The 12,958-nt window shown below is 44.3% G+C and overlaps 2 protein-coding genes across 7 annotated transcripts in view; both read right to left on the minus strand.

Moving 5' to 3' along the window:
- Positions 1-6,032, minus strand: part of LIN9 (lin-9 DREAM MuvB core complex component) — a 47,088-nt gene extending 41,056 nt beyond the window's left edge. For all 5 annotated transcript variants that reach the window (XR_007903917.1, XR_007903916.1, XR_007903915.1 and 2 more), the window contains exon 1: positions 5,425-6,032. Coding sequence is in view for 1 of the 5 variants with exons in the window: in XM_051783405.1 (XP_051639365.1) it covers positions 5,425-5,713 (289 nt within the window). In the remaining 4 variants the exon portion in view is untranslated. The remainder of the gene's footprint in view (positions 1-5,424) is intronic.
- Positions 6,033-11,328: 5,296 nt separating this feature from the next.
- PARP1 (poly(ADP-ribose) polymerase 1) overlaps positions 11,329-12,958 on the minus strand; it is a 34,237-nt gene continuing 32,607 nt past the window's right edge. For both annotated transcript variants that reach the window (XM_051783384.1, XM_051783385.1), the window contains exon 23: positions 11,329-12,180. In XM_051783384.1, coding sequence (XP_051639344.1) covers positions 12,099-12,180 — 82 coding nt within the window. In that variant the 3' untranslated portion in view covers positions 11,329-12,098. The remainder of the gene's footprint in view (positions 12,181-12,958) is intronic.

Raw genomic sequence — 12,958 nt, forward strand, 5'->3', positions numbered from 1 at the left:
AACACACTTTAAAAGGATCTCTGATATTTTGCCCTCCAAAAGTATTTCTGATGTGGACATAGGCTTTGAGGCATGGGAGAAAAGCACAAAAGCTGTCACCTTAAAAGATTAAAGTCAGGTTTAAGTTTAAAAACAAGTACCTATTGCTGTTCATTTGAAAACACCATAACTGAACCACAGAGGAGGAGTTTCAACCACAATTCAATATGGGCAGTTGCAGATGCCCTGATGTATATTTTCAATACTAACATGAAGCAAAGGAGTTTAAATACGGCTTCTCAACTGCTGATCTTAAAATCTAAACAGGAACACAGACAAACATATTACATTTTTGAAAATGTTTTCATATTTTTTAATAAGGAACTTGTAACAATTATTATAATTTTGATAATAAATGTAACCACAGGGATATTCCATAGCTCCTGATTTTACTAATGTGTGGGGACAAATCTGTATCTAAATCAATACAGAAAATTCTAGGATCCAGATAAGCAATTACATAATGTAAAGCCTTTCCTCTCCAGACCATTACGCTCCTTTGTCTAAATTTGCACAGGTGAGCAGTTATTTTAGCCCTGGTTGCATGACTACCTCAAACCCCTATGTAATTAAACTACATTGACAGCACGAAAAATGGTGTGACAGAGGAAACTCATGGAGAAGAAGGGGAAAACATGAGTCTTTACTATAGACTGAGTCATTAACCCTCCAAGAGATCATTCATCTACACAAGTACAGCACAAGCTGTTTCAAAAGAGGAAGCATCTCAAATGATTGGGCACTATTAGGATAGCTTATTCAGGAAAACTTAGAAAATAAAAAGCACACATCAGAGGGAAAAGGGGCTTAGGGGAGCTTTTAAAGCTTCCCTGAAACTTTGTGTTTGTTGAAGAGGTAAATAAATGAATAATTTAAATGAATATAACTTTTTGCTTCAAGCATGAGTCAGTATTTCCCTCACATTATGAGCCCACTAATAAACTGACATATGTGTATTTCCAAACCCTGATTTAACAACTGGATGGAAGTAAATTTTTCAGCCATGCAAAACCTTCTACAGGACTTGTGGAGACAATAACCACAATAACAAAGCCCTCTTTTTGAGACACTGTTCTCATAAGGGACAATCCACTGATACCATGGTAACATACAATTTTAAAGGTACGCAGCACTGTAAAGTATTTGGTTTGGGTACTATATAGGAGTCTCAAAACCAATCTGGAGCCTTCTCCCAAATGCTGTGATCTCACATGGTTCTGCTGACTTTTTACCTCAAACATCCAGAGCACACCAGTGTTAGGTTCATGGCGCCTTGGGACTGGAAAACCAAAGTGGCAAGAGGTGTGCCATATCCTTCCTGCAGCTATCCAGGAATGCATCAGAACACAGTCAGAGCACCTGGTTATGTAGGGGCAGGGTGCCTGTGAACCACAGCATAAGGTTTTACGGGGGCTAAAGAGAACAACTTCTGCACGAAGTGCCACTCTTATGCTGCAGCCCCTGCCCATGGGATAAAAGGCTCCCTTCCCTTCTGTCCTAAAACACAGATCCCTAGAACCAGTGATGTCTTAGCAACACATGGTATTTGGCAATATCCTACTGTTTGCAGTACTTGTACTGTAAAAGTTGAACACTTTGACACCAATCACCTCTGCAGTCTGGCTCCTTTCTCCGATTCACCTGCCGATCGTTGGTGTTTGCCCACACACAGCGCAGACACATTGTACTCCAGTGGTTCGCTGCTGGTCCCGTGCTCCTGATCCCTGAGCTGGTTAAGCATCCTTTTCTTTCTGTCAAAAATGGGAGCTCATCCTCACTTTTACAGAGCCAATTCCAGGCATCCTCCTCCCTGAGACCAGCTTGTGGTGCCAAAGGACACACCACGACGCAGTTTTGCCTGTGCTGTGTCTGCAGAGTTCTGCCTCCACCGGCACCAGGACAATCTTCCAGTCACATCTGCTTTATCAGAGCCCCACCTCAGCTCCCCTGTGTGAACTTTATAACCAAGTAATCCACAAATAAGATTGCTATTACGAGGAGTAAGAGACAGGGCAATATTATGTACACTCCAAAACAATCAACTGTTTCCCTCTTCTGACACAGAGAGAAAAAGCCATCTGGTCTGCAGCAGTAAGGCTGCCCACCATTTACCTCCGCTGAAAAGTTACCAGGAGATAAGAAGAGGGGAAAAAAATGCATTGACTAAAATTAGTCACTCGTTGGGCACCAACCCAACAGTCTGCAGAATCAAATTTTGTCTTCAAAATATGAATCCAATTATTAGTACTGGAAGTACTTCTGCAATTGAGACCTTTAATACAGAGGATTTGCCACAGTACTGTTCTTTCTTCACAGCACTTTGTTGCATCCTGAGTTACTACATCCCTCTTCCTTGGCAGCCCTACTAAGAAAAGGCCTCAACTACAAGAAATGCATGTAAAAATATGCACTGCCATCTTCATTTTTTTAGGCTGTCAGTGTGAACCCTCTTATCATTTCAAAAGGTCAGAATATCAGCTTTAGAGAAGAATGAGACAACAGTAAAGTTGAACACGTTGACACCCATCACCTCTGCAGTCTGGCAGAGACAACTATGTGCCTTACATTCATCTCCTTCCTCAGTTAAGGAATAGTCACTGCCCAGCTGCATTACAGAACCTGACAAGAGGGCAAGTAGGTGCTATTAAAATACTCTGGGACGAATTCCACTTCATCAGATATCCAATCTGAAAGTGAAACTGCATGGTTCTTACCATAACAGCAAAATTTCAGTTTTCTTATCGTTGAGTATGCTGTGTTTACTTATAATTCTTTTTACATGAAAACTCAGTTATGGTCTACTATAAACTATGCTGGAGAAAATTCACAAGTATGATACGTAAATCTGAAAGTCTGTTAGCCATGAACTATTCTAACTTTTTCAGGAACTTATTTTTACACCACTATAGGAGATTCCAAAATCAATTTTGCAATGCTTATGTTACTATCCTGTATAAATTAAGCTGCAGATAGAAGTCAGTGTTAAATCAGTGAGGATTAAGTTTACATCCTCACTTTAAGTATAGGACTGGAAATGAAAGAACTATGTGTGGCAACAGTGTAATTTGAAAACATCCAGATCACCAAAACTGGATAGAATAGGATTGAAATCACGAGGCAAACACATTTCAAAACTTTCACATTTCTAGCAGTTCACTACACTATAGAAAACATGAAGCTCCCTATCTGACAGAAAACATCCCTTATTTGCACCAAACTTAGGTAAATACAAACCTTAGGGCCAAGTCAACACAGCGGAAGCTTATTACCTTCACAAATACACACACTGTCTGCTTCACCTGCCGAGCAGAGACTGTACCAGTGATACTGCTGGCAAGAGTCTCCAGGATAGCCCAATCCTAAGGGAAACTGAGTCACACTATTACAGGATCTACTACAGGTGAAGCAACAGACCTGTCAAATCTTCCTGGTGCCACTGTAGGCAATATAAAGGTGGCAGAGACAAAAAAGTTATTTTTCCTACTTCATGTTAACTTCTTGAAGCGGACAGTGCCTTCCTTGGAAAGCAGGTGGAACAGTAACTTAAACACTGCTCATTCTAGCGAAGAAGGAAACTTCAATAAGCAACAAACTGCTGCTAATTACTAACTATGATCTTGTCAACTGGTCCTTGACTTGTATGCTGTACCACATTTAAAGTCTGATTGATATGTGACTGAGCTACACTAAGCTGAGTGTGTCAGTTCTATCCTTAATTTATTATGATCCTTCATAAATCTGTTCTGTTAACACAATTCCACCAGTCACGTGGGCACACTAACCAATTTTTCTCCTGACAGTTGTTGGAGTTGTAACAAAGACCGCACAGAGTAGCCAGAAGCAAGATTTCCACTCTGAGTCACCTCCCTCTGAGAATCTTTGGATATGGAAAGAGTTGGTATGTTCATGAACTCGCATGGTGATCCACAGAACAGCATCACCAAAAATATGTCTACTCCACTGTGTGCAGTCATTGAAGCTACAAATGCCCTAGTTTTAGCTTGGCACGAGTTGACAGTTTGTAAGAGCACATGTCAAGGTAGCATGCACACACATTTTACATTGAATAATTTCCTCTTCTGTAACACTTAAGTGTTATGTGCATGAATCCATATACGCAGCAACACACGTGGTTTTCACCTACACTAAGTTTTTATCTAATCCTCATGCTCATTGAAAACAACATCCACACAAACCCTATGGAGATGATAGAATCAATTAGGTTGGAAAACACCTCTGAGATCATCGAGTCCAACCTATGACTGAACACCACCATGTCAACTAGACCATGGCAGTAAGTACCAAGTCCAGTCTTTCCTTATACACCTCCAGAGATGGTGACTCCATCACCTCCCTGGGCAGTACATTCCAATGTCCAATCACCCCTTCAGTGAAGAAATTCCTCATAGTGTCCAACCTAAACCTCCCCTGGTGCAGCTTGAGACTGTGTCCTCTCCATCCAGTTGCTGGCTGCCTGGGAGAAGAGACTGACCCCCACCTTGCTACAACCTCCTTTCAGGTAGTTGTGGAGAACAATAAGGATTCCCCTAAGCCTCCTCTGCTCCAGGCTAAAAACCCCCAGCTCCCTCAGCTGCTCCTCATAGGACTTTTGCTCCAGACCCTTCGCCAGCTTCGCTACCCTTCTCTGGACCTGCTCCAGCACCTCCACGTCCTTCCTGAATTGAGGGGCCCAGAACTGGACACAGCACTCGAGGTGCAGATGTACAGATCTGCATGTATGAAAACAAATGTCTATATACTGTCTTCCTATACAGCCGGCTTTCATGTGCTGACACACAACACAGGGTCTCCGAGCTCTTCCCTGCGCATTTATCGGTGACCCCCAGACGCACGCCCTGACCCCCCGCTCCGCGGAGCTGCTCGCACCGTGCACAGCACGGGCTATGAACACACGAGCCCTCCTTGCCCCCGAGGGCGACAGCAGGGGCAGGAGCGGGGGGCCGCTCACCCCTTCCCCGGGGCAGGACGCCCCTTCCCCCGCAGTGCCCCGACCCCCGCGGGCAGGGCGGGCTGTCACCGCGCCCCGCCCGGCTCCCGCTGCCCGCCCCGCACGCCCGGCAGGTGCCGCCCGGGTGGGGCGGGAGGCCCAGCCCCGGCACCCCCGGGGGCAGCGGGGGTCGCACCCTCAGGACGGAGCTCCCCGCCGCCGCCCGGGCCGGGGCCTCGCCCGGGAGGGGCGGCGGCGGCGGCGGCGGGGGGGCCGGGCCGGCCCGATTTCCAGGGAGGAGGCTCGGGCTCCGGCCCCGCACGGCGCCCGCGGCGGGAGGGAGGGAAGGAGGAGGGCGGGCGGGCGGCGGGGACGCAGCGCGGGTGTCCCGGCGGGGCGAGGGGGCGGCGCGAGCGGGGGCACCGGTCCCTACTCACTCTCGTCAGGCAGCTGATCCAGCTCCGCCATCTTGAACGAGCCGCGCCGCTTTTTCAAAGGCTGCCTGGCGCGGGGCATTCTGGGGGAGGAGACGGGGCCGGGCGCGCGGCGGGCGCGCGCGCGGGGCGGGGCGGGCAGAGCCGCGCGCTCTGAGGGGAAGGGGCGGCGGGTCCCGCTCGTCCCGCGCCCCCGTCCCGGGGAGCGCTTGGCGGGCAGGAAAGGGGCACAGAGCTTGTCACAGGAACCGTGCGGTATCCCCGCGGGCCGCCTGGAGCCTGGCGGGACCATCGTAGTGAAGGAGTTGGAATGGACCTTAAGAGATCACCTGACCCCAGCCCCTCCTGCCATGGGCAGGGACACCAGCCACTAGACCGGGTTGCTCAGAGGCCATCGAACCCGGCTTGAACCCTTCCAGGAATTAGGCATCCACAACCTCTCTGGGCAACGTGTGCCAGTGTGTCTCACCACCCTCACAGTAAAGAATTTCTTCCTCATATCTAACCTAAATTTCCCCTTTCAGTTTGGTACCCATTACTCCTTGTCCTGTCACTAGAGTTCATGATGACGAGTCCCTCTCCAGCTTCCCTGCAGGCCCCCTGCAGATACTGGAAGCCTGAATACGAGGTCTTCACACAGCCTTCTCTTCTCCAGGCTGAACAACCCCAGCTTTCTCATGGCCTTCCTCTGGACTTGCACCAACAATTCCATGTCCGTGTTATGATGAAAGATGAAGGGCAATAGGTGACTGGCAGTTCAGGGAGGGTGGAGAGCTTGGCTGCCACAAAGGGTCACCCCAAAGTAGCCATGTTAGCTACATGTCTTTAAGCAATCCCTGTGTTATATCCATCCTCCTTCATTAATAACTTTTTGCTAAACTCTGCCTCTCTTCCTTGTCTATGCTTTTCATAAACGACTGCAAAGTTGAGGTTCCGGGAGGAGTAAGGGATAACAAACCCAGCACAGCCAGCCCTGGCCCTGCTGTCACAGTCTGTGTCACTCTTCCTCCTAGGAGGCAGCTGAAACGCTCACTGAGCCCAAGGCCTGAAGGTCAAGGTCTCACTTGTTCTCACCCAGTGCCAGGGAGAGCCAACAAACCCCTGACTGTGGGTGGCTGTTGCCCAACAAGCTCCTTGTCTTGGCCTGCCCTCTTATCTCACACCCCTGAAAGTTTCCTTTGAGCAGTACCGGATTTTTTTTTTTGTGCAGCCTCCTTAGATCTCTGCACCACAGTGAATTTTAAAGCTTATCCATCAAGAAATATAAACATGGAGATACTATCATGAACCACAAGTGCCTTAAATGGACCAGATTCTCCATATATGTTTGCCTTTGACAACACTACCTACTATTACTTATACCAACCAAATTTCCTTTTTTTAAAAAATATATGAAAATGCAAATTGAACTTCAAAATAAATCAACAGTACATCTTAGTATCAAGGTTAAGCCTCTGTCACCTCTTAAACATATTGCCAACAGCACAATGGTGTAATGCAAAATGGATGCTATGCCTGTTTGCACCTCTTTAGAAGCACCTAAATGAAACCAAGTATTCTACAAAACATAAAAAATATGTATCTGGGGACAAGGAATAGAGTTTAATTTGTGTTTTTAATTTGCTAACGAACTCACTCTGGCAGGTTGAGAGGGGCAGGATATAGGTCATGTTACTAAACAATTTTAAATACATAAATAAATAAAATCCATTGTGCTCAAGAGGGAAAAAGCGAGTTTCTAAGCAAAGAAACAAATTGAGTAAAATCCTTTAGAAATTCCCTCCAGGGCTTTCCATGTACATTGTAGCAGAGTTAAAAAAAAAAAAGAGTAAAAAGAAAAGACAAAGCCTAGCTTGCATTTCAGCCCCCTTTTCAGGTCATTCTGAAAGGCTGTTAAAACAGCCTTCCCTCCCCTTAGCCCCCAAAGGGCTTAAGACATTTCAGTGAGAGCTTTACATACTGCACAGCTCAAAAGAAAGCTGCTACACCAGACAAATGCAAAGCAGCATAAGCATAAAACTAATTAAACTAATAACGAAAAGCAACAAAAGTAATCTGTGCTACTTCAAACACAAAAAATTACAAAACATTAAACCCTGCACAATTTTCCCCTTTAATAAAACACCTCCACCACCGAAAAGGCCTGACATGGACCAGACCTTCCAGGCTCAGCTAAACAATAACGTGTTAACAACACTAATATTTTTCTGTATTTCAGCTATGCTTGCCTTGTTCCAAGAGTTGTATGTTAATGCTCAGCCAGGAGTGGCGACACTGAGTCTTCCACAGTTGACAGAAGACACTGATCACCAGCGAGGTTTTTACTGCTGTGCTTTGTAAACCTTGTCATCAGGTCTGGCTGGGCTGAAAGCAGCGTTGCCCAGTGCCACCCCGATGCTAGAGCTTTCACTGAGGCAAGGGATTTTCAGGGGAGGGATGAAAAGTTTTCTACAGCACAATTGCATTTTGCAAAAAAGTCCTCAAGAGCCTGAATTTCTGAAAGGGAAAGGAAAAAGGAAACCAAAAAATCCAATGCCTTCAGGCATCTTTGTAGATGGTGATAAAACCAGAAAACAGATTAAAAAGCTAAGAGACATTTCGCCTTGCCCCAAATACCTCCTGCTGATCATCTTAAAATTACCAGGTGAGATGGTAGAATTCAGCTTTCAACAGCATGATGCTGGGTATTCCTCCATTTCATTTCATTCCAACAGCTGCATTTGGAAAATATTTAACAGAAGCTATTGCCATTCACTGTGCTGAAAGGGCAACAATCAACGCTGTATTATGACTCCTGCTATAAAGGACCTTTTACATCTTGGCCTTTTATAAATGCTGCGGTATCTCTATGTTCTGGTTTTTAATTTTTCATGTGCAGGCTATTTCTAAGTCACACAAACACGACCCTGTTTGACAAAGCCCTGGCCAGGGCCATTTGACAGTGTGCACACAAATGCACCATGTTTTCAGTGCAGCCTTCCACCATTCTGGCAAATTTGTGGTTTGCACTTGGGTGACGTGGAAATGGCACAACTCTTCTGACAAACAGGCAGGGTGACCAAAAACACCTGAGCTCATTGCCAACAACCTGCCATTAGGTGCTGCTGACTCACCTGCTTAGCACAGCTGGAGGGAGATCTTTAAACTGGCTTCACTGATGCCATTTGCTTTCACTGAGGGTCATGTTGGGCAACCGCTCCTAATGGTGTGCGCAGAAATGCTGCAGAAAGCACTTCCACGCTCCCATTTACCCTTAATTGCTGCAGATGATATTAAGACACGGGTTACACCACCTGCTAACCAATGCATTCAGAGTCTTGTCAGCACAGAGCAGGTAGTGCTGCATCCTGGGGACAGGAGACAGATGCTAGGGTGTCATTTTCTCATCTGCCCTAGGCAGGCCCTGGCAGTAGGAAGAAAAGCACAGACAGCTGGTAGAAGAGTGTGCTCTTTAGTCACTGAGGCACCTTCTTCTTGTGAAGTCTGAATCCTGCTGCATTAATCATGTTATGAAATTAGACTTTGTAATGAGGGGGCGGGGAAAGAGCAGTAGTTCCCCCATTCAGTCGTTGGGAAGCCATTCCTTCTTGCCTTCAGATTGTACCTGTGTATCTCACTTTCTGTGGAAGGGACCTGCAATGCCTACATCTCTGCAAGGTACCTTCCCGCTGGAACAAATGAAACTCATCACAGCAACTCACCTTGGCTGGGACCTACATCTCCATTGCTTCTCATTGGTGCTGCTGCATCTCCAAAATGACCATTTCTGGAGAAGCAGCCTGGCGTTAATTTGAAAGCAAAACCACACACAAGCTCTTGTTCAGATGCATGTACTCCACAACACTGGAAACTATTTTTCTGTGGGCATAACAGAAGGAGTATGAGTATAATGTACTAAGTTAGGGGCCTCACCACATATTATATAAAAGCAAATTAAGCAAAACACTGAGTGGGATTTAAATTGATTACAATAACACTTCAGTAGACAATTATGTCATTATGTCCCCAGAATTCATAGAGGGAGGTCTGTAACAGTCTTACAGAAAGAAAGCTGAAGCAGAGACCTCAGTAGTTACAAACACTGCATGCCTCATTTAAGAACATAAGTACAACTCTTTATGGTATTGAAAAAGTTTGATCTGTCCAGAGGTCTTTTTTGTATCAAAATTATTTGTTTGGGGTTTTTTTCCCCCACTTCTCTCTAATTAGAAACCAAAGGGGGGTGAGGGCAGAATGTCATTGTTTTATGGCTAAAATACTAGGTTGGGTGACTTAAGCTCTTTTTTTTAGCTCAGCCACTTCTTTCCTGCATAAGCTCAGGCAAGTCACAAAGAATTTACACTGACTGCCAATCAGTAAGCCTAGGTTGGCGTCCTTCAATTAACTGCATTCATATAAACTGCATGGACTATCTAAATGTTTATGAGCCACTGTACAACAGATCCTCCAGCCATGCTGAATAATGCTAAAAAGGTTAAATATTTATAGATTGCTGCTTTTGGTAGTTTAATATTTAGATCAGAAGCCATTCCTTAACATGCCTTCCCTGAACAAAGAACAGGATGTCATGGGACCTCATGTCTTGACAACTCCTTCCTTTCAAGTGCTTTTGACAGAAATGGGACTACCTATTCATCCAGCTCCACTCAGTGCAAGTACTCCAAAAGCAACGCCTTCAGTGGTTGTCATTATGCTGCTCTTCTCAGCCTGGCCCTGGGGACAGGCTCCCTGTATGCTGGTTCCAGCAGCACCAGTGCCTTTCAGGAGAGCAGATCCTACTCTGTGGTTGGACAAACTGGCAGGAGAAGCAGTGCCTGAATTCACATTAGATTTCATTGCAGGTCAGCCACACCAGGGCTCTCCTACAGACCCCGAAGGGCACCTGCTGCCTCTTCAGAAAGTCCTGTCCCTCTGTATCTTCCCCTGCCATATCTGCGAGGTTAGAGGCAGCTTGGGATGTACTTGCTTGTGCTGCATAACCGAGGACTACATACACAGTGTAAAGCACTCCTTGTGATGCTTGGGTTGGATCAAAAGGCAACTTTGAGCCACCTCCAGTACAGGTAACAGAGGGAGCAACAAAAGCAGCTATCTTTAACTCCTGGTCCCAAACTGAACTGCAAGCTGGTTTTTTTGGGGGGAAAAAATAATTATCTACCTCACAACTAAACTCAACCAGTTCTCATGTTCTCCTTCAGAGACTGACAAAATCATACTTTAAGTGCCTGGCCAGAAGTTTTTTTTGGAAGCAAACCAATGATTAGCCACTGGTTAAGCTACTTAAGAGCCAGAAGACATGGGCCACTCTCTTCACTTCCTCTCAAAATCCATTAGCAGCAACCTCAATCAATTCTTTTCTATCGAGCTATCCTCAAGCCATACGACTTACCCAGTCCTTCCACATTTTCTTCTTTCTCTGACAGCATCTTTGTTTTCTATCTATCACTCCTCATCCTCCTCTCCTTCAGGGGGTCCTGGAAAGATCTGTGCCATCAGCAACCACTTTGGATTTGAACTCCTTCTGCAAAAGGCACTGGGACCTGACAATATTTTAGGAAATAGATCTCCTGCTTCCACGCAGGTTACTAAAGACTGAAGCCACAACCATCAGAATGAGTTTGAAGTGTCCCCTTCTTAGGAATTAGGCAACTCTCCCCTCAGGGAAATCAGTAATTTTTGAAGAGAAAGATCTGATGTTGCTCTATAGTTAAGTGCTCCCATATTGCTCAATGACTTACTGAAAGTGAGAAGTAAAAAAAAGTTAAACATGGAAATTATCAGTTTATATTGCTGTTTCAAGACTACCCACAGTGTAGCAACAGACCTCACTCCAGGTCTCGATGAATGAAGCTGGAGCCCAAACTCAACTTACAGCTTTGTTAGGATGTCTACAACAACCAACTTACATCATGTTAAAGGTAGGTATTTAAAGGAGGTTTATTGGGGCTAATACTAAATTCAAACAGCCACAAGCTCATTTTCCATGTTTACCACACCAACTGTTGACAGATGAAGTCTCAGCAGAAAGTTCAACTTTTCATTTCACCATGACTTCCTGAAATGTGACTACAGATTTCAATATTTGGCATTTGATCTTTGAGAGAGATATCACGTTTAGGAGCATTCTACGAAATACATTTAAATCATGACTCAAAACCAAAACGATTTGGAAGTTTTGAAACGTAAAGCTGTTAGTATGAAATTAGCTTTTATTTTTTTTTTTACCTCAAAATAAATGCACATTTATCGTTTATTCAAATGAAAACTGAAAAAGTGTATCTTAAACAAGGGGGAAGCCTAACAGAGCAAATATCATAAACACCATCAAATGCTTTCTCCTGCCATTGCCCAGCTCTGTTTGGCTAAAAACATCAGCTTAATTTATTTTTCTTTTTTCTTTCTCAGTATGATCAATTAAAAGAAACACTTGAAAGCACCGAAATTAGAAGTGGTATAAAACAAAACCAGATACTCCGTTCCCATCAGAATTCACGTCCATGTATTGCCACACTTTTATATAAAACTTTCACCTAAGTGTTGTACTAAATGGGATTTAGTAACCTCTTCTGCAGTTTAGCTCTTGATATCTTGGTAAGAGAAGTCAATGCATAAGCATGTCAGAAGTCAACGCTATAGTGTAACTACAGTATAACTCTAACAGGGCTTCTAAATACTGTTCACCAGAGTGATGTCTTATAGTTGAATTTCAGTTTCAGCAGGTACTTCAGATTTACCTGAGCAACATCATACACAATATATCTGGGAAGAGTGTTAAGGAATAATTACAGTAATTGATATTAATAACACAGAAAAAACTCAAAACACAGTCGAACTTCACCTTTCAATTTACGTTACTACACAGATGCCTGTGTGATTAACCAGCTCTAACAGCTCAAATCACAACATTTTAAATCTGACTACTCTTTTAATCTGAAGTGTTTTACACTATAGTTATAAACAAGCAATTAACAGTCGCAAGGAGAACTGATGATGGTGCAGCAGAATCCTGAGTGACAGGCAGGTGAGGTGAATCGACTTAGATATGGGGCTGTAGTTCTTGCAGATTATTTTTTGTCAGACAGTAACACACATCTCTCTCGCTATCTAAACAGCAGAGTGACGTAGCCTAGATGAGATCTTCAGTTACAGACCCGGCATTTACAATTATAATTGCAGCTCTGTTGCTATTTTCCAGCACCAAGTCATTAATGCCCTCTTAATTTCCCACTAAAAACCCCAAACTGGAATCACAGAGAAGAGCTCTACAATTGTTGGCAGTGCTTGCACATTCTTATTTTTTCACACAAAGTCCCAGCTCACCTATTTGTTTCTCAAAGCTTTAGGCCTCAAACTTACCTCTGATCCCAAAGTGTAAAACAAAATGAATGCACATTATTTTACCTCAATTAGCAAATATTAATTGTATTATAGTTTACTGTCTGACCAAGACAAATACTATATTTAAGAAAACTCAAGATAAAAACAGTATTGCCCTGAGTTGTGTTGCCAAGACTGCTTGGCAGGAAAACAGTTCACC

This window comes from Manacus candei, unplaced genomic scaffold (assembly GCF_025592945.1).
Source record: "Manacus candei isolate 608988 ecotype Guabito, Panama unplaced genomic scaffold, ASM2559294v1 h1tg000017l, whole genome shotgun sequence".
NCBI classification, from domain to species: domain Eukaryota; kingdom Metazoa; phylum Chordata; class Aves; order Passeriformes; family Pipridae; genus Manacus; species Manacus candei.